General features: G+C 39.2%; 1 protein-coding gene across 2 annotated transcripts in view; it reads left to right on the top strand.

Moving 5' to 3' along the window:
• LOC127426072 (ERC protein 2-like) overlaps nt 1-23,153 on the top strand; it is a 118,426-nt gene that overhangs the window by 55,255 nt on the left and 40,018 nt on the right. Inside the window, exons 3-4 of one of the 2 annotated variants that reach the window (XM_051672561.1) lie at nt 16,812-16,838; nt 22,434-22,871. In XM_051672561.1, coding sequence (XP_051528521.1) covers nt 16,812-16,838; nt 22,434-22,871 — 465 coding nt within the window. The remainder of the gene's footprint in view (nt 1-16,811; nt 16,839-22,433; nt 22,872-23,153) is intronic. The other variant, XM_051672562.1, reaches the window with a different exon arrangement.

Below are 23,153 nucleotides of genomic sequence, written 5' to 3'. Positions count from 1 at the left end.
TGTGGCACTGCAACAGCTGGCTGATCAAATCACAGACACAGAACAACAATACCCAGACAGTTATTATTATTCTTGGGGATTTTAAAAAAGCAAATCTCACACGTGAACTGCCCAAATACATACAGCACATTACATGCCCAAACAGAGACAGAAATATACTGGATCACTGCTACACAACAATAAAGGATGCATATCGCTCTGTTCCTAGAGCAGCTTTGGGACTATCTGATCACTGTCTGGTTCATCTTCTTCCAACCTACAGACAGAAATTAAAATCTGCTAAGCCTGTAGTAAGGACTGTAAAGTTATGGACCAACGAAGCAGAGATGGAACTACAAGCCTGCTTTGACTGCACTGATTGGAGTGTTTTTGAGGCTGCAGCCACAGACCTGGATGAGCTCACAGATACTGTTACATCATATATCAGTTTCTGTGAGGATATGTGCATTCCTACTAGGACTTATTTAACATTTAACAATGACAAACCATGGTTTACAGCAGAACTCAGGCAGCTTCATCAGGCCAAAGAGGATGCTTACAGAGTTGGGGATAAAGTCTTGTACAATCAGGCCAGGAACACACTGAATAAGGGAATCAGAGTGGTTAAAAGAAGATACTCTTAAAAGCTGAAAAACAAGTTTTCAGCTAATGACCCTGCATCAGTGTGGAGTGGCATGAAACAACTTACGAATTACAGGACTCCTACCCCCAACCCTGTGGTGGACCAATAACCGGCTGATGACCTGAATGTGTTCTACTGCAGATTTGAAAGGCCCAATCTCACACCCCACACCCACTCTGACCTTCACTTCACACAAACACCAACACCTCCTGCAACCCCCCTCCTCCCCACTCCTGCTGCTCAACCTGCACTTAAGATCTGTGAAGATGATGTGAGCCGCGACTTTCGAAAACAAAGGATAAGGAAAGCACAGGGCCCAGATGGCGTTTCACCTGTATGTCTTAGATCCTGTGCTAACCAGCTGGCCCCCATCTTCACATAGATCTTCAATAGATCACTGGAGCAGTGTGAAGTCCCATGCTGCTTCAAATGTTCCACTATCATCCCCATCCCAAAGAAACCAAAAATCACAGGACTTAATGACTACAGACCTGTCTCCCTGACATCTGTGGTCATGAAGTAATTTGAAAGACTGGTGTTGGCCCACCTGAAGGACATCACTGGACCATTTCTAGATCCCCTTCAATTTGCTTATCGAGCAAACAGGTCTGTGGATGATGCAGTCAACATGGGATTGCATCATATCCTGCAACATCTGGACAGACCAGGGACATATGCAAGGATCCTTTTTGTGGACTTCAGTTTGGCTTTCAACACCATCATCCCAGCTGTCCACACACCACTGTCATCGGCCTCATCCGAGATGACGATGAGTCTGCATACAGAAGGGAGGTTAAACAGCTGGCTGTCTGGTGCAGTCAAAGCAACCTTGAGCTGAACACGCTAAGAACATGATTGTGGACTTTAGAACACCCCAACACTGTCCCCCCTCACCATTCTAAACAGCACTGTGGCAGCAGTGGAGTCATTCAGGTTCCTGGGCACTTGACCCACATTGACTCCATTGCGAAAAAGGCCCAGCAGAGGTTGTATTTCCTTCGCCATTTGAGGAAGTTCAACCTTACACAGGTGCTGCTGATACAGTTCTACTCAGCAGTCAATGAGTCTGTCCTCTGCACTTCAATAACTGTCTGGTTTGGTTCAGCTACGAAATCAGACATACAAAGACTACAAAGTACAGTTCGGACTGCTGAGAGATTATTGGTTGACCCCTGCCCCCCCCCCCCCCTACAAGAACTATACACTTCCAGAGTGAGGAAAAAGGCTGGAAAAATCACTCTGGACCCCACTCACTCTGCCCACTACCTTTTTGAACTGTTGCCTTCTGGCCAACACTTCAGAGCTCTGAGCACCAGAACCGTCAGTCACAGGAACAGTTTTTTTCCCCCAGGCTATCCATCTCATGAACAGTTAAAACTGCCCCTTTGAGCAATAATTAATGTGCAATACACAGTTTAGTCTTTTTATATTATCCAACACATCGTATCTCTTCTGCCATTACATTCCCTTGCACTGTACATAACCGATTTGTATTTAGATTTGCACTACGTATGTGTATGTGTATGTGTGTATGTATGTATGTATGTATGTTAAGCATACTTGGCAATAAAACTCATTCTGATTCTGATTCAAGTAACAGTTTCCCTGCAGGAATCTGAAAAATTTGGGAAGATATGGGGTGGACATGTTTTCTTTAGTGCTGGCTCAAGTAAGATCAGGGGAGTAATTACATTGATAAGTAAACATCTAAAATTCAAATGTCTCAAACAGATTAAAGACAAATTAGGAAGAGTCATTATTGTTTTAGTAGAAATTCAGGGGAAAAGGTTGATTTTGGCTAATATTTACACACCTAACGCTGATGATCAGGGCTTTTTTATAGATCTTGAAGGGATGTTGCAATCCACTAGCACCCTTCACGATATAATATTGGGAGGAGACTTTAATTTATTGATGGACTCAGTCCTTGATCATAGTGAAGCAAAAGTGTGTAAGTCCCCTAGAGCAACATTGATGCTTCACAGGATGTGTAAAAATCTTTGGAGACTTTTGAACCCATCTGGTAGGAACTAGAAATTTTTTTCATCAGTCCATAAAATTTATTCTAGAATAGATTTTTTATATATATATCTAAGTCCCTCATTTCATCTGTTGTGGATTGCTCAATTGGAAACATCTTAGTTTCAGATCACGCCCTGGTGTGTTTAGAGGTGTTGCCACATACGGAGAAAAATAAATTATATAGTTGGCACTTTAATGTATCCCTTTTTGCAAAATCCTGATTTCCAACAAATGTTAAAGGCTGAAATCAATGTTTATATGGAGGCCAACTGGTCCTCAGTATCCTCTGTGGGCGTAGCTTGGGAGGCATTTAAGGTGGTTCTTAGGGGTCGGATCATACAGAATGCCTCATTCATCAAAAAATCCAAAGCACAAGAACTCGTGGAGTTGGAAGAGAATATTAAAAGTACCGAGACAGAACTGAAGCGCCGAATGTCATCTGATGGCCTCAGAGAATTGACCCAATTGAAATACAGATATAAAACTATTTTGTCACGGAAGGTGGAGTTTTGGCTGTTCAGGATAAGACAGTCATACTTTGAGTCAGGGGACAAACAGGGAAGCTTTTGGCTAGGTATATAAAGCAGAGAGAGTCTTTTTCTACCATTCCCTCAGTGAAATCTGCTGGTGGTGAACTATTTACCTCAACCATTGATATTAATAATGCTTTTCAAGAATTCTATCTTGATCTTTATAATTCCACTTCTTCGTCTACTGATGAAGATATTAGAAACTTTGTGGAACCTCTAGATCTCCCTAAACTGACGACTGAGCAAAATAATTATCTTGATTCTGAGATATCCTTGGAGGAGCTGGACGAGGTCAGATGGTGAATTTTTTAGATTTTATGCTACAGAACTGGCTCCACTTCTGTTAGAAATGTATATGGAATCATTAAAGAATGGAATGCTACTGCCAACCAGGACACAAGCCCGGATCAGTCTGATTCTTAAAAAGGACAAAGATCCAAACGAGTGTAAGAGTTACCGGCAATTTCCCTGATCCAGCTAGACATTAAAAATTTGTCAAAAATTTTTGCTAACAGACTAAGTAAAGTTATGACATCTCTTATACATATAGATCAGGTGGTGTTCATTCGGGGCCGCAGCTCTTCTGATAACATTAGGCGTTTCATCAATATCATGTGGTCAGTGGCGAATGATCAGACTCCGGTCGCTGCCATCTCACTTGATGCCAAAAAGGCGTTTGATATGGTAGAATGGGATTATCTTTTTAAGATTTTGGAAATATACAGGTTCGGGAGTACGTTTATTGGATGGATTAGGTTACTTTATAGATACCCGGTAGCGGCCATACAAACAAATGGATTAATTTCAGATTATTTTACTCTGGATAGAGGCACCTGGCAGGGTTGCCCTCTTTCCCCATTATTGTTCTGTCTTGCCCTGGAACCATCAGCAGCCGCGATAATAAAGGAAGATGGTTTTCCAGGGGTGATGGCGGGAGGTGTGGCGCATAAGCTTTTGCTTTACGCAGATGATATTTTATTATTATTTGTCACTGACCCCACTAGATCTATGCCTTGCCTCCACAGAATTATTAATTCCTTTTCTAATTCTCGGGATACAGAGTAAATTGGTCTAAATCCGAAGCTTTGGCTCTGACAGCATACTGTCAGGTAACAGCTTTTCAGCCGGGCACTTTTCAGTGGCCCAAACAGGGCATTAAGTATTTGGGTATTTTATTTCCAGAAAATTTGTGTGATTTAGTCAGAGTTAATTTTGACCCTTTAATAAAAAGGTTTTCGAGCGATGTGGATAGGTGGGCGTCACTGCATTTATCTATGATTGGGAAGGTTAATGTTATAAAAATGAATTGTATTCCAAAATTCAACTACCTACTACTATCAAACAATTTGATAGTATAGCTAAATCCTTGATCTGGAATGGTAAACGTCCTCGGATGCATTTTAATAAGTTACACAGGCCAATTAACAAAGGTGGGTTAGGTCTCCCCAAGATTTTGTTTTACTATTATGCTTTTGGTCTCAGACATTTGGCGCGTTGGTCACTTCCACCTGAGAGAGCCCCTCTCTGGCCCTTTATTGAACAGGAGGTCCTTGCCCCTATCTTGCCATTGCAAAGTCTTTTTACCAAGCTGTCCGGAGAAGTAAAGTCACATCCCATTATCTCACACATGCATTTAGTGTGGACAAATGTTTCCCGCATGCTCAATTTGGACATTTACCTGAACGTTGCCGCAAGCATTTGGTTAAACCCTAAATTGTGCAATAACAAGTCCCCTTTCTGCTGGACAGAATGGATTGAGAAGGGTGTTACTAAACTGGGTGACCTATATGGAGCGTTAAGATCCTTTGAAAATATTATACAGCGGTTTGGGATTCCTAGATCTCAATTCTTCAGGTACTTACAGCTGCGCCATCTACTTTGTACCACCTTTGGGTGTAGTGCGCAGCCCCCTAAAGTGGCAGACACTCTTGAGATGGTGCTTGCTGCTTTTGGAAAGGGTCATGAGGATTCACTTTACCATTCCTGGCTAATTTAGAGTCTAGGGGACGGGGTTTTAACATCTCTTAAGAAGTTATGGGAGAGAGACTTGAATTTAGTACTGGAGGATGAGGAATGGGGTAGGATTTTTAAAAATGTCAAGTCTATGTCTAGGGATGCAAGGGTGCACCTCATTCAATTTAAGATTCTGAATCGTTTTTATTGGACTCCCTCTAGATTGTATAGGCTTGGCCTTAAAGACACACCTACATGCTGGTGATGCCAGTTGGAGGATGGTGACATAGCCCACATTTTTTGGTTCTGTACTAAGATTCAAGAGTTTTGGTCAAGGGTTCAGAGTTATATCTGCGAGGTCTTGGGCACTCGGATTATATTCTGCCCCAGGTTTTGTGTTTTGGGTGATGGGGCAGGTATTAATGTAGGGGACAAACACATTAAAAACTGGGACCTTACCAGTGTGATGATTGGCAGGAGGGTGATTCTTGGGGGACGGAAGTCGGCTGGTGCGCCCTCATTTCATGAGTGGTGCACCAAGTTAGGCAAAGTGGCGGCTTTTTCGAGGAGATGTTGTATAGACGGCTGGGCAGCTTGGATACTTATGGCAGGAAGTGGGGCACTTATTTGGCCTTCCTGGAGGGTTGCCGTGGAGGAGCAGTGGAGAGGAACAGTTTAGATTAGGTATATACAGTTAATTGATATGTAGATTTCTTTTTCTTTTTTGTTGGTTGATTTTTCATGTCATCGAGTGTTTTCTTTGAACTGTCTGTTTATATGTGTGTCTGTGTTGTTTAGTGTCAGACCACTGGGATGTTGGGTGATGGGGGGGGGGGGGCATATGTTGATAAAGTTGATTCCGTGTTTCCATGTGTTGTTTGTGTTAATGTGAGTTTGGAATCAATAAAAATTGTAAATGACAAAACAAAAAACTAAAAAACAAACATGTATCAAACATATTGAAGATTAATGTGTATTCAAGTTCACCTGTTCATTCGCTTCATGCATACTTAAAATAATAATGTTTTTTTTTTTATCTTTATATCTTGCAGTATTATTTATTTACTTGTCATACTTTCGTCAACAGTATGTTTTAATTAACATTAAATTATACATTTGATTATTACCATGATTTGTCTTTTTAGTCTCTTCTTCCTTATCATTGACGGAATTTAAATAATCTTTGTCAACGAACATTTTCATGAGTAATTTTGTTGACGAGATTAACACTGGTCACAATTTAAAGTGTTTGTAATATGAATACAGTTAAATAAATAAAAAAAATTGATTACTGATTTGATGACTTTGAATTTTACAATCTTTTTTCATTTAATATTCAGTGAAATGACGAAAAAATGTATTGAGCAGTCTATCAGAATATGTTACAAAATTACATTTTATGTCATGTGTTCTGTAATCTGTTGTGGAATACTTTTTATAGGCAACCCCCCATCTCTCAATATACAGTGAACCCAAGTGTGCCCGACCTCATTTTCTTTTTTGCTATAATTTTTTCTTTGGCCCTGTGATACATTTAATGCTTAACTTAACAAATTAATGACACTTTTATCAATGGAGTAGGTAGGCCTGTTATTGCATGAAAATATTAGGCTTAATAATTTCATAATGAAAGTTGATTAAATAATTTTGTATTCATAATTATTTTCCAAAATATGCTAAAGACGAAAATATAAATGGTGGAATAATTTGCACTATACATGCAAAAAAAAAAACAAAAAAAAAACAGCTGGGTTAGATTACATTTACTGGTTCAAAAACTTAATTGTGTGTAAGAAATAAATGCGTAATGTGTTTGTAACAGATCTCTACTTGTTCGTGAAAGGAGGAAGCAGGAACCGGATAACAATCAACAGACTTTTAATAAAACACTGACGAAGACTTAACATAAACAAAACCGCACACACACGAACACTGCTCCGTGTGTCTCTCTCTCTCTCTGGTGTCCCCGGCTACTCTTTTTATCTCTCTCCCACTGTTGGGCAACTCAGCGCCGGGCATGCATCCTCTCGGTCTGGCCACGCCCTCCTCCTTGTCACAGTGTTGAACAGAAAAATACACAATAAAGTCTTTTAGGAAATTTTTTTGTATTTATGGAGTTCATGGAGGTTTGGTTCATAATAAAAAAATAAAAATAAAACTGATGTTATGTTAATTATTAAGAATTATGTCATATCTGCCGTTATGCAAACTAACACAAACAGATGATAAGTAGATTGCTGATTATGCGTTATAGATTTGTATATCATCACAGGAATATTTACTGAACCACTAATTGAAATATAAATGAAATCTGTCATGAAGACGTAAGGAAGGAGTTTCTTCTGGCCATCATTTTGCATCCCAAGGGTTGTGCGAACTGTTGTAATCATATAAATGGATCGTTTCCTCAAAATCGTTGCCAACCAAGACCGATTATTGATTCAAGATGGAAAGAGAAGACAAAGAGGATGAGGAATTGGGAAGGAGACAGATAGACAAATGTCCTTACTGAAGACTGCCCAGTCTGCATTAAGGTTAGGGAATAGAGCTAATCAAGTGGTCAGTCATTTTTATTTGTATAGCGCTTTTCACAGCACACATCGTTTCAAAGCAGCTTTACAGAAAATCATGCTTTAACAGAAAATGAAACTGTAATATCTATAAAGTCTTAGTCATCATTGTGTAGTTTGATTAAATACGATTGTAAATTGTGTATAAAAATAAATAATTAAATAGTTAAATAATAATTGTATTTAGAACCCCAGTGAGCAAGACGAAGGTGACTGTGGCACGGAACACAAAACTCCATAAGATGTTGGTTAATGGAGAAAAATAACCTTGGGAGAAACCAGGCTCACTGTGGGGGGCAGTTCCCTCTGGCTAAGCAGCATGAATATAATGCCAATATTAGTTATTTGTGTGCAGTGCAGTCATGTTCCTTTTCTCCCAATTTGGAATGCCCAATTCCCACTACTTAGTAGGTCCTCATGGTGGTGTGGTTACTCACCTCAATCCATGTGGTGGAGGACAAGTCTCAGTTGCCTCCGCTTCTGAGACCGTCAATCCACGCATCTTATCACGTGGCTCGTTGTGCATGACACCGTGGAGACTCTGCATGTGGAGGCTCATGCTACTCTCCGCGATCCACGCACATCTTTCCACGCGCCCCATTGAAAGCAAGAACCACTAATCGCAACCACGAGGAGGTTACCCCATGTGACTCTACTCTCCCTAGCAACCGGGCCAATTTGGTTGCTTAGGAGACTTGGCTGGAGTCACTCAGCACACCCTGGATTCAAACTTGCAACTCCAGTGGTGGTAGTCAGCGTCAATACTCGCTGAGCTACCCAGGCCCCCTGCAAGTCATGGTTTAAAATTTGTAAACTAAGTAAGTGTTAGGGAGGCTATTCCATAGTTTTGGAGCCAAATAGGAAAAGGATCTACCACCTTTTGTGGATTTTGATATACTAGGAACTATTAACAGGCCAGAATTTTGTGATCGTAATAAACGTGATGGAATATAACATGGTAGAAGGTCACTTAAGTGCTGTGGAGCTAGACCATTCAAAGCTTTGTATGTAGTTAAAAGAATCTTAAAATTAATATGAAATTTAACAGGTAGCCAATGTAACGATGATAAAATTGGGCTAATATGATCATATTTCTTTGGTTCTAGTCAGCACTCTGGCAGCTGCATTTTGAACCAGTTGAAGTTAATTTATTGAACTTGCAGTATATCCTCCTAGTAATGCATTACAATAATCTAGTCTTGAGGTCATGAAAGCATGAACTAGTTTTTCGGCATCAGCAACAGAGAGCATGTGTCGTAACTTAATATTTCTGAGGTGGAAGAATGCTGTCCTACAAACATTGGAAATTTGATTTTCAAAGGACAGATTGGTATAAAATATCATAATAATGTTCTTCGCTGTAGAAGACGACGTAAAAGTACATCCATTGAGAGTCAAATGATATTTTAGCATCTTATTTTTAGAGGTTTTTGGTCCAATAATTAGTACCTCTGTTTTGTCTGAATTGAGTAGAAGGAAATTTCTGGCCATCCAATCTTTGATTTCATTGATACATTCTGCTAATTTGGAGAATTGTGAAATTTCGTCATGTTTAAAAAACATATAAAATTGGGTATCGTCGGCATAACAGTGGAAACTTATTCCACGATAATATCTCCCAGGGGAAGCATATATAAGGAGAAAAGCAGAGGCCCTAAAATTGATCCCTGTGGAACTCCATACTTAACTTTTGTTTGATTTGACAATTCCTCGTTTACACATACAAAGTGGTAGCAGTCTGTTAAATAGGACCTGAACCATGCTAATGCAAGTCCACTAATGCCAACATAATTCTCCAGCCTATTCAAGAGAATGTTGTGATCTAATGTTGTGGTGTCGAAGGCAGCACTAAGATCTAAAAGCACTAGAAGAGAAATGCAGCCGCGATCAGATGATAAGAGCAAGTCATTTGTAACTCTGATAAGTGCAGTCTCTGTACTGTGATGGGGCCTAAATCCTGACTGAAACTGTTCATATATACCATTTCTCTGTAGAAATGAACATAGTTGGGAGGACACTACCTTTTCTAGTATTTTCAACATAAATGGGAGATTTGAAATCAGTCTATAATAAGCCAATTTGGCAGGATCAAGCTGTGGCTTCTTAATAAGCAGTTTGATAACTGCCATTTTAAAGTTTCTTGGGACATGTCCTAAGGAGAGCGAGCAGTTAATAATATTAAGAAGAGGTTCTGAGATTCCAGGGAATACCTCTTTTAAGAGCTTAGTTGGTATTGAATATAATGTACATGTTGTGGCTTTTGTTTTTTTGATAAGTTTTGTTAGCTCTTCATGACCTATGACAGCGAAGGATTGAAGTTGCTTGTGAGGAAAATTATGAGACTGTTTTCTGAGGTGCTGTGACAGATGATTGCATAATTCCAATTTTATTTCTGATGATTTCTATTTTATCAGTAAAGAAATTCATGAAGTCATTACTATTGTGCTGCGACGGAATATCTGGTTCAGTCGAGGCATTATTCCTAACCAATTTAGCCACAGTACTGAACAAACACCTAGGATTGTTGTGGTTATTTTCTATGGGTTTGCTAAAATATGCTGACCTGGCAGCTTTTAGAGCCTTTCTGTAGCTACAGACACTATCCTTCCATGCACCGCGAAATACCTCTAACTTTGTATTCTTCCACTTGCGCTCCATTTTCCAAGCTGCTCTCTTGACAGCTTGAGTGAGATCATTGAACCATGGTGCAGGGCTTTTTTCTTTAATTTTCTTTAATCGAAGGGGGGCGACACTATCAAGAGTGCTAGAGAAGACTGTATTTATATTTTCTGTTATTACATCAAGTTCTTCTAGACTTTTTGGCTTACTGAGTATGTGAGACAATTCTGGAAGATTATTAGTGAAGCTATCTTTAGTGGTCGAAAGAATAGTTCTACCTGATCGCTAGCGTGGTGTAGATTGAGTGACATTAGCTGATCGCAGCAAACAAGAGACGATGCAATGATTTGAGATATCACTCTGCGGTACAATTTCTATAGTATCAACATCAACTCCATATGATAGAATTAAATCTAGCGTATGATTATGGTGATACTGAAATAGAACGTTTTTTCAAACAATAATTTGTATTTTCTGAGGTATATTTTACTTAAGTCTCCTCTGTTTTTGTGTACACTACCGGTCAAAATTTTTGAAACACTTACTCATTCTTATAATTTTATTTTCACATTTTAGAATAATAGTAAATTCATCAAAACAATGAAATAACATAAATGGAACTATGGGAATTATGTTGTGATTAAACAAAATCCTAAATAAATCAAAACTGTGTTATATTTTAGCATCTTCAAAGTAGTCACCATTTGCCTAGAATTTGCAGACATGTACTCTTGACATTTTCTCAACCAACTTCTTGAGGTATCACCCTGGCATGCCCATCTATGTTGGGCACTTATTGGCTGCTTTTCTTTAGTCATGAATTTCAAAAACTTTTTTTTATTATTAAATTTTAGTTTTATAATGAAATAAATTAATATGGTGGCACAATTGTATTTTTGTCTACAAAACTAATTTCAAACATTTAAGCATACGCCTTCAGATCAAATGATTTTTAAGATCGTGAGAAACATTTCAGTCAAGTGTTTCAAAACTTTTGACCGGTAGTGTATGTGTTTTGCATATCTAAGTGTGTACAAGTGTGTTGCTGTATGCATGTGTGCATTCTATTATAAATGTGCATGTTTGTTTGATTTGTTGTGTATTTGCAGTCGTGCGTGAATGTGTATGTGTGTGTTTAAGCAGACTGAATTAATTTGCTAATGTGCCTGCAGTAAAGGCATACGAATCCCTACAGCTGCATTAGATTCTTTAAGAAATAATGAATGCAGACAGAGCAAACTATCAGCACTGACTCCAAAAAGACCAGTTAGCCATACTTGTCATCATCCCCTATGTGAAATAAACAGTCACACAACATCCTTGATTTGTATCAGTCAGATTAAAGACATATTATAACTGGTGTTCAAACAGTATTTCCATATTTCTATATATCCATAGTTTGAAACATAATATTTTATTTGCAATAGCACCATATTAGTATCTCACAAAACCTCTCAAGAATATGTCCAGGTAATATTTGACCACGAAATCAAAAGAAAGAAATAGGACATTTTATGTTGCTCAATGAAACTTTTGCCTGTTTTAGGACAATGTTGGACCTAATTTCATGACAATTAATCACATTTCTCCCACAAAAATTCTTCATACTATAATGCAAAAAACAAGTACTCGATGTGTTTATGACATATATTTGGCTCTATGTGGAAAGAATGTATAATGGCAGAAGTGTACCAGCCCAAAACGGCATTTCTTACATAAGACAGTGGCCATTTGATCTGGAAGTAAGATAGGCTGGCACAAGCCAGCTCACAGTTCCTTGTGTCTCAGAAACAGCACTGTCCTCTTCTGGTCAAAATAAGCCATTACAATTCCATGATACTAAAACAAATCAACTACACATGGTGCCAGAGGACAGTTTATTTGTCCCCAGTTTAAAATCTGATCTCTTGCCAGAAGTCATTTCCACACTTCCACATTGATTTCATGACTTCCGTTGGGCTTTTATTGAACTTTCCATCCTGTTATGCTTTTTTTTTCTATTTATGAGATAGTGTGTATATTGTATACTGTAGTAAGATAAGATCATTCAGATGTTTCTTAGCAATATATGGACACAAAGTGCAGCCTTTACCCAGTGTAATTGACAGATTTGTAACAAATAAATGGACTAAATAACCTTTTATTGCATGAAACTCATAAGCCCTATTCGGACGGCAATTGTTTCTCAGGGTGGTGTCTGTAAAAGTACATTTGCATGGCTCCTCTGTGATAAAACGTATGTGTTCGGATGACAATTAAATCACGGGGGACAAGCGAGACTATTTGTCGATCAATCCACAAACTCTGTATTTGAGAGGACAATTACTTTTTTTTTTTAAGTGGCGGGGGAAATTAAACCTTTTAAAGGTGCATTCAGTAACTTGTCTTTGTGTCATCTTGGACTTACACTGACACCTAGCGACTTGGATGCAGCATAATTTAAAATCAATAGTTTTCAGTTTCAGATGCCATTGTAGAAATAGTATTCACAGTCTATGATTACTTTAATCAATGAGTGAAAGTGTCAAATAACAGGACAGTTACTGAGATTAAGTGAGTACTATGGCAGCCCCCATGTGCGGACCCTCTCCATTTAGAATAAAACAGCTTTTATAAGGTTACTGATATGATGGAGTCTTGATTTTAATGTTTGTGGTCATGATTTCCTACATATATTGCAAAATTACAATTCATGTCTTTAGGAGTTAAACTTTTTTAATGTGGAAAAAATTACTGAGTGCACCTTTAAATAAGGTAGACGTTGACTTTGTCAGTTTTCTGGGAGTAGTCGACCTGTATAAACGAGTAATCGTGCAAGCCCTATGTATAAATGTATATAGTACACATTTTTATATTAAAATGTTATATATTACAACTTTATTACATGTTGCTGCCATAATAATGGCCCATTTCAAAAGTTTACGTGATCTGGCTCTTGTTTTTCTTTTCCTTCTACTTTTCTTCCCACTGACTGTGGTGAAGTGGTGATGAAATTTTATTATTGTGAATTATTTCTGTTACACAATCCTCCATTGTTCACAACTGTACATTATCGCCAGAGCTGTTCCCATGAGCAGTGCAACCATACCGCACATAGCAGTAGTCAAGAAGCATTTCCAAAACGACTTTTGGATTATAAACTCGGAGATGTGGATTCAGACGGTACTTAAATTACCACACAACCTTGGTGTTTGTCAAAAAACAGTAGGTACTTTGGCCGGGAATTTTCTCGTGGGAGGCAGTTGAAAAACAGACATTTTGGATTCGGGCGGCAATAAAATAACTGACTACCCCCTGTAAATGCTGGAAGTACCTCACGTCCCCATATTAAATAATTACTGTCCGAATAGGGCTATAGAGTGTTTTTACCACGGCCAGATCTAGGGGGGTGCTGGGGTGGGGCTGGGGTTCCCTTTATTGGTGTAAGGTGATAAACGTCTTAAGAATAAGCCAGCAGAAACGGGTAGATGTTTGCCCATTTGTCCAATTTTGCGTTACATGTAAACACTTTTACCGACGTTCTTACCGGCTTATCCAGTGTACGCAAGTGTTATGCGCATGCCTCTTTACGGTTTGACATCAAAAGCAGAGAATAGCTTGATTATTTAAAATCTCAAGTAAACCTGGATTTCTTGTTTTGTCAGATTTTTTTAAATAAGCTGATTTTGGGGAGTTATCAGCGTATCGTTGTGCATGTAAATGGGCTCAATGTAAGAAACTCATGTTTACATGTGGGGCTGCAACTAACAATTATTTTGATAATCGACTAATCTAATGATTATTAAAACGATTATTCAACTATTCAGGTGATTATTGCATCAATTAATCATTAACTGACTATTCAGCTTGTGCCCTACTTAAAAGGTTGTATTAAACATGCTTGCTAACAGTAAAGAGGACAAAATCATCTTTTAAAAATACCTCTAAATGACATTCTCTGAATTAAAGTAAAAAATACTTTTTAAGTTTAATTCAGTAAAAAAAAAAAAATAAAAATAAAAAAGTCCTATTGTTATCAAGTGTTTTTGTCTGGTTTTCCATTTAAAATTGTCTAAAAATCCTTAAAACAAGATACATTTACTTGAGAAGCAACATATAAGATATTTAGACTTGCTTTAAGAGAATGTATCTTAAATATAAGTGTATTTTGTATATAAGTGTATTTTTTCACATGGTTATACTTCTGCAAGTGCAGTAAAGACAAAATATACTTATATTCAAGATCTATTCTCTAAAAGCAAGTCTAAATACCTTATATGCTTCTTCTCAGGTGAATGCATCTTTTTTTTAAAGGATTTTTAGATATTTTAAAATATTTGCATTTTTTAATATTATATTCAATATTCTCAGATAACTTTTTTCTTCTGCAGTATAGCTGCTAAAGTAAATGAAAAAAAGAGTTTTAAACAAATCAAAAACATATTTTGTTGAAGTGTATAATGGGGCGAAGACTACCCTCTCTCACCTTTTTGTTCACTTCAATCCATCTTTAACTCACAAAAAAACAAACTCTCTCTTATTAATAAAACTGTGTATTGCCGGTTTGCTTCACGATAAGAAATGCACAGTGACACACATATTATGATTCATTAATTAGCCATCACGTTATAATCTAGCTGCAGCAAGCGCGCGTGCATGCTCGAGGGACGAGCGTCCCCGCGACATAGTGTGCATCAGCCGGGTGCAGTTTCAATCTCTCTCCCTTAGATCGGGACACTTCGCGCAACTCATAGAAGAGGCACTGACTGCACAGAGAAATACCAGTTTCGGAGTTTGTAGATATTTACATGAACTGCTTCCTTATTATTTGAACCTAAGCAATCAAATACGCATCAAATATAACTGCATTAAATATGTAACACCGAAGTGTTTCCTTTAAAGACATTCGACACGCAAGTTTTGCTTAAGTGGAGCGGCAACTCCAGCTCCGCTTATTCCACAACGAGAGTGCTTCTGTATTTACTTATTTGGTATTTTTATATAATTCCCTCATTCTTTGCGATCTACATCACCTGAAGCTGTTTGGAAAGTTTAGAGTGCATCTGGACTGTGAGCTGTGTAATTCTTCCACTCCTCAGTCAGGCACGAGCTACAGTGCTGCTCTCACGCACCATCATTAGAGTTTCATGTGATCTCATGTTACGTTAAATGACATCAAACGACTATTCGACAACCAACATTTTTGTCGACAATTTTTTATTGTCGACGTTGTTGTTAATGTTGACTAATCGTTTCAGCCCTATTTACGTGAGATTTGAAGTAATATGATTATTCCCTGCTTTTAAAGTCAAAACGTAAACAGTCATGCACACAACACTTGCCACATTGAATCAGCCCTTAAGAATGCTTGTAAAGTTGTTTACATGTGACATGAAATCGGAGTAAGGGGCAAAAATCTAAGTCTGTCGTTCAGTTTCTGCTCAAATAGTTTATGACCTAACCCCAATAAAGGAACATTTAAGGCATTTTCATGACATTACACATTGTCGGCTTATTAAGCATAATCGATTTAGAACATGCATGTAAACGTGCTCATTTGCTGCCTTCATGTGCTATCCGACTTCCCACTTCTGAAGTGGTAATTACGAGTACGTTGTGTTCAGGGGTGCATTAACGCACAGGCTTAAACTGGCTGAAGCCCACAACTCCGAGGGGGCCCAGCTCGTGGCGTCTAAACACGGAGACGGTGCACAACTGTGAAAGGTGTCCGTGTAGTGCATGTGCAACACACAGCAGTTCCATCAACTGTAAGTGCATTCCCCACTCAACAACTAGAAGGGGGCCTCTGTGAAACAGCGAGCCCGTGGACCCAGAGGTACCTTAAAGCGCCCCTGGTCGTGTTCAGGTGCTTTGTTGTCGGAAAGAACAGGAAACATGGATGACACCAGGTTAATTCATACATATTTCTCGAGGAACCTTTATTTTGACACCATAATACATATTACTCCGTAATCCTGCTGACAATAATGGAATTTTGGTCAAATACAAGCTATTTTCATAGTGTAAATATGTACAACATGTATCAAATGGTTGCTGATATACATAAATGAATATGACCGAAATGGCAATTGATAACAATTAGCTGTATTTAATTTTTTTTTATAAAAGCTGTCATTCACTACAGAAACTACTCACATCCGCCATGTTGTTTACGTCTTCTCCCAACTCGGAAACTCGGATATCAAAAGTTTCCCAGTTGTAATTACAACTTGAGGTGTAGTTCATGTGCAATTTCCGAGTGGGAAACTTATAGCGGGATAATTCCGATAGCACGTGAGGGCAGTAATAGTCCTCCCAAAAACTGGATTATGCATATTAATGGACATCTCAACATCATTATTGTTTGTCAATGGATTATATTATCGATTTGTTTTTGCCCTTTGTCATTGCTCTGTCCATCTTTTTCTGCTGTTTTGTGTTTTGATGTCATTCTGCACTCACTCTCTTGCATTTTTTTTCATTGTCTCTTTTTTGTTGTCCCCCTCAATCATGCAGCACCTGTTGGACGCCAGGAGAACAAAGGTTTGTTGTCATGTTCGCCACCGCTAACGTGTGTAGAACATGGTATTGCACAGCCAGTGTGAAGTGTGTCCCCGATCTTTACACAGATCCAGATTTTACCCTAATCCTTATCCCTGGATTCTGATCTTCTGGGTTTTCCTTGGGTTTTCAAAGCTACTAGGGGTGCACAGTATATATGGCATATACTGTTTATACCAGTATTAAGATTTTTTAAATTATTGGGATCCGTCTGATTAGGACAGATTTTGAAGGCAGAATCATCAGAGCCTATTTTACTGTCTAGGCATTTTTCTTTTCTTTCATATTAAATAGTTACTCAACAGTTATCCATCTTTTCTACTCTACATTGTGGTTTATCATTTATCCTGAAAAATTCTTAAGTTGATCTTTTGTGTGAATGCTGTTTAAAAAAATACTAACAGGTAAAACTCTATAGATTTATTATACCTACTATAGAGCCTCTAGGAGGATAGGGAGGGAATTTATTTTCTGAAATAGTTTTGCATTCTCTCACAAAAAGTTTTGCGTTCCCTCAATAAGCTTTACATTTCCTGACAATAGCTTTATCCATGCCTTATGAAAATTAACCATGGTTTTACTACAGTTACCATATCTTAACCATGATATTTGTAATAAAACTACAGAAATATTACAGGAAAACCAAAAATACAGAAATAAAATCATAACCATTGCCAAAAACATGTTTACTACAGTTAACACCATTCCTACCAAAACAAAAAACAAAAAAACATGCTCTTCAATGACTGTAGTAAGCATTTGTTGTGGTAGAAATGAACATGTATCACAAATTAACCATGGTGTTACTGTAGTAAAACTCTAGTAATAATGGTTTTGCCAGAATGTTTATGAATTTATTACCATAGGTTTGGTTTTCCTATTGTTACACTACAAGGCTAATGGTTAAAATATGGTAACTGTCTTTAAACCATGGTAAACAATGGTACATTTTGTGGTTAGTGTGATTTTACTACAAACATAACTGAACTATAGTTACTGTAGTAAGACCATGGTTAATTTTCGTAAGGGATGGATAAAGCTATTGCGAGGGAATTAGTGCAGTCAGTCGATTAAAATTAATTAATTAATTAAGTTATTAATTAAATAATTTAGCATTATTAATTATGCGATTAATCGTTATAAATTATAAATTATGTGATTAATCGCAATTTTGAAAGTGCTAAAATATACTTATTTTCCTTTTAAAATGCACTTATTTCCCTCTTAGGAAAGAAAACAAAACAACATGTAACAATAATGCTTTATGAACATTTTCAAGCAAAGCCTTCAACAGTATAAAGCACTAAAATGCACTAAAATAGCACCAATTCAAGTAACATTACACGTTTTGCAAAGTCTAACACCGTGTCCTAATCAGACGCAAAGCAGCGACACGCGATAAAAGGTATCTTTTCCATGTTAATCAGAGTATTTGTCCTAACCACCTGCGACACATGACGAGCGACAGCGACAAGGATTTCTATTTTTGGAATGGTTTCTATTTCTGCGACGTCCCACCAGGCAGTGCAGTCACCACATGGGTCTAAAATTATTCTTTTAACAGTATTGTAAGGGGGTTCAGTGGAAAGGAGGAAGCGAGAACCGGCTTGACAACTTAAATAATAATTTAATAAACAACTTAACCAAAAACACACAACCATAAACACACAGTACAGCTGCCTGTAATTCTCTCTCTCTTTCGAACTGTCGTCCCCGTCCGCCTTTATCCCTCGCGCGCCCCATCAGGCTGATTGGGGACCGGGCATGCGTCATTCCAGCCCGGCCCCGCCCTCCCGGCGTTGTCTCAGGCCGGGGAGCCCCCAGCATGACGTACATCCCCCCCTTCCTCTCCGGGGTGCGTGCCTTGCACCCTGATTGCCGGCGGGTCATCCCTGCCTTCCTCGACTTGGGAGGAGACAGGAGGGGAAGAACAACAACAACAACAAAACAAAATAGGCGAGGGAAAGGCCAACACGGAGCAACAGAGAGAGAGAGAGGAGAGAGAGAAAAAGAAACTCACTGGTTCTCTGATGCGCCATCGCGTGGTCCTCGATCACTCCTCCACCCTCTCAGGCGGATGGCAGCCGCTCCTCCCCGGGCGGACCAGAGTCAGACCTCCGACCCCCAGCGGACAGAATGCCCCTCCACGTTCCCGGCGTCCCATGGGGACACTCCTCCGCCCCTGGCAGTGGCCCTACCACTCCAGGCGGTCGGGGAGTCGCTTCCCTCCTCCCCCCGCAGACGGCGGTCTTCATTCGACACCTCCACGTTCCTGGGAGACAGCAGGGCACTCCTCCACCCCCGGCAGCGGCTCCCTCGCTCCAAGTGGTCGGGGAGTCCCGTCCCCACTCACCTCGCGGACAGCGGCCGTTCCCCGCGTCCGGGTGGTTGGGCTACTCCGTCCCCCGTCGGATGGCAGCGGCGCTCCCCTGGGTGGACGGCAGTGTTGAGGACTCTGCGACGGGAATCCCTCCTCCTTCCCGGGTTTCGGCACCAGTGTAAGGGGGTTCAGTGGAAAGGAGGAGGCGAGAACCGGCTTGACAACTTAAATAATAATTTAATAAACAACTTAACCAAAAACACACAACCATAAACACACAGTACAGCTACCTGTAATTCTCTCTCTCTCTCGAACTGTCGTCCCCAGCCGCCTTTATCCCTCACGTGCCCCATCAGGCTGATTGGGGACCGGGCGTGCGTCATTCCAGACCGGCCCCGCCCTCCTCGGCTCTACAAGTATATTAAAGCCGGCATCTCACTAGCCTGTTCACAACAACTTGATTTTGGCTAAGAGTGTCACACACCTACCCTATGTTGTGCTTGAGGTCTCGCTCTCTTCAGCCAGAGCTCTATCACACACACACACACACCGGCTTAGAATGGCAGTGGGGAAACTTAACAGCTCATTCTGACTTTCTCTCCACTTCCCTGTCACGTGGAGATCTGCGAAATAAAAACAGGAGTACTGCGTGAACATAAACGATCGTAACAGACTAAATAAGGATGCGATTCATAATATAACTTTGCCCTGTGTATATGTTTGATTGTGTATTTATACACTCGGGGCTTGCTGTAGAAAGCTTTTCGGAGCTTATGTGAGAAAATGAGTTGCGTTCAATAAACAGACTGTTCTGTCTGTAATTGCTCTGTTTTCTACATTTTATTGTTAATTATCCTCATTTTAGTGTATTAATATTGCAGTGTTGCGTTGTGCCTGGTGCTGACAGACAGATTGCTTGTCGCTGGAATCTTATCGCGCCGCATCTGGTTAGAACACGGTGTAAGTGGGAGGTTGACTAATTGAAAGAATTATGCAACCATAGGTTGAGTATTCATTGCAGTGCACATTAAATCTCTTAAACTCTCATCCTCCACAGACTGTGGCTATCCGCTTTGCAACAGCAATCGTGACTCATTCATGATTTGCATCAGGGCGTCAACCCAGCGTCAATCGCCGCTTTGAACTCTACACGAGCGCTTGCCAAAAATGTTTCGTTCTGCATTTTCATGATAGTTAAGACTTGACGTGCTTCTTTGGTAATTAAATTGTGCTTTACGCAGCCTGCAAAGTGCTTGATTTCTGTCTCAAGTCCCATCTGGGCTTGTTTTGTACAACAAATGGTGTTAAGAGATCCTTTCCCCATCATTTGATCACTGACACAGCTGTTGTGCGTGTGTTTTGTGGTGTGTCTGTCAGTGTAAGGACTATGACCAGCTGGTTTATGCTTTATTAACGGTAAATGCGTTAATCGAGATTTAGGAAAATTAAAGTGTTAAACTTGTTTAATTAATCCCATGCATTAACACGTTAACTTTGACAGCTCTAGAGGGAATAAAAAATTATTGTTAGGAAACACAAAACTTATTGCGAGGGAAGGCAAAACTTTTTGTGAGAAAACGCAAAACTATAGCGAGTGAATGCAAAACTATTTCAGAAAATAATTCCCTCCCTGTCCTCTAAGGGGCTACATAGTTAACAGACACAACATTAAATTATTATTGCCTTATCAGCCAAAAATTAATCAGTGCATCCCTACTAGCTACAGATCTGAACCCTAAATTTCAATATTTAAAATAATATTTGAATGGATCAGATCATTATTTAAGGACAACCTCAATATCTATAATTTTCCCTTATCTACTCCATGTTCCTTCAAGGTAAGTTAAATTGCTGTTTTTTTTTTCATACCCAGAATCCTGACCAAAAGCATGCCTGTGATATTCAACTGATCCAGTTCTTCTGCTGAAATTGTGTGTTTTGTTTGTGATAGCACCAGGAACTGAGTGATCTAAATTTCCTGAGACGAGTGTGGGTTATCTGATCCAGTTTCACTTAGTGTAATGGGCCCATATACTCTCTCATTCTGCCAAAGGCACTGTATGTGCTACTTAGTGTAGACTAGAAAACGCCATTATCTTGTGACTATTTCTAGCACAGTTTTTGTCATTAACCTTATTTAAGGTTATTAGTTAGTGTTTCCTCAAGAGAAATAGATGTGGTGCAACCTTATCCTTTCCTCACTGTATCCTTTCCTAGAATAGACCTCACTGTGGTTTCCAACTTATCATGTTCATTTGGATTTGTCTACTGCAGTTAACTGTTTGCTGAATTGGGCAACTTTGTTATGATATGTCCATTTTTGTTTTCTCACATCTTGATCTGACCTATAATTAGAGTAAATATTCACTCACTTAAAATGTATTTTATTTGATTACATATCAGTGCCAATCAGATGGCTTGTTGGTCACCAATTGGTAACTATGAACATATTTAGTTATAACACCATATTCAAACCAGGTACGAAGAGACAATGCAACTAGCGATAAATCATATCAGATACACATTACAAATATGTGATTCTGTAGAGGTTAGTTAAAGATTAAGTTTCTGCCATTATTTATACACATTCATGTCATTCCAAACACATATGACTTTCTTTGTTCTCAAGATGAGAAATTTATGCAGAACGTCCTGGGTGATCTTTTCCATACAATGAAAGTTAATGGAGACAGACTCTGTCAAGCTCCAAAAATGGCAAAATAGCACTATAAAAGTTGTCCCTATGACTGGTGGCTATATTCCAAGTCTTCTGAAGCTGTACAGTAGCTTTGTGTAAGGAACAGTTCAAGTCAAAATTGTATACGTTTTTTACTAATAATCTTCCCTCCCAGCATAGCTTTAATATAATATTTTCTGTTCTGGGGTTTGGAAAGACATGAGGGTGAGTAAATGATAACATAATTTTCATTTCTGGTTAAATGATTCCTTTAAACATGAAAAATGTTCTGATTGGCTTTGAATTTGTTGCTTTTCGCTATTGAAAACAATTTCTGCACAGTAAAATTATTTGATGCTGGAAACTTGTCATGTCGCACCTGGTTTAGAAAGATGTAATACGTTTATACATCACAAGATCACAGTGGGGTCTACATACACTTTTTTCCAGACCTTCTAACCTAATTTCCTGATCTCCAAAAACATGTTCTGAATGGGTCTGGTTGAGATCACCCTTTGATAATGTATCAATAAGATCCTAAAGCCTTTCGTTTCACGTCTGCTTTCGTTCCCCATCACAGCACCTCCAGTTAACCATCCAGGCCCTGCAGGATGAGTTGCGGACACAGCGTGACCTAAACCATCTCCTCCAGCAGGAGAGCGGCTCGCGGGTCAGCGGCGGCGATCACTTCACCACCATTGAGCTGACCGAAGAGAACTTCCGCAGGCTCCAAGCCGAACATGACCGGCAGGCCAAGGAGCTCTTTCTCCTGAGGAAGACTCTGGAAGAAATGGAGCTGAGGATCGAGACGCAGAAGCAGACATTGGGAGCCAGAGACGAGTCCATCAAGAAGCTGTTGGAGATGTTGCAGAGTAAAGGGCTGCCCCCAGCTTCAGGGAGAGCATCAGATGAGGAAGAACAAGAGCGAGCCAGACGTATTGCAGAGGCTGAAGCTCAGCTCGGCCATCTAGAGGTCATATTAGACCAGAAAGAGAAGGAGAACATCCATCTGAGAGAGGTATTGGGCTGTACTCTATCTGTCCAACTTAATTTAATTTAGCACCTAAAAAACTTTTGACAAATATATTTACAAATAATATACATCTTATGAACTATCACTAATGTAACCCCAAATTTGGATGAAAACCTCTGCTAAATGAATAATTAGTAGGGTTGTCAAGTGATTACAGTTTGTAAATATTACATTACTTGGCGATTAATTAATTAAATTAACTACAATTAATCACATTTCAAGATATACTTAGAAAAGCCTATAAATATATAAATAATACAAAGTAAT

This window comes from Myxocyprinus asiaticus, chromosome 35, assembly GCF_019703515.2.
Source record: "Myxocyprinus asiaticus isolate MX2 ecotype Aquarium Trade chromosome 35, UBuf_Myxa_2, whole genome shotgun sequence".
NCBI classification, from domain to species: Eukaryota; Metazoa; Chordata; class Actinopteri; order Cypriniformes; family Catostomidae; genus Myxocyprinus; species Myxocyprinus asiaticus.
The sequence above is the reverse complement of the archived record's forward strand: the minus strand, read 5'-3'. Positions and strand labels throughout refer to the sequence as shown.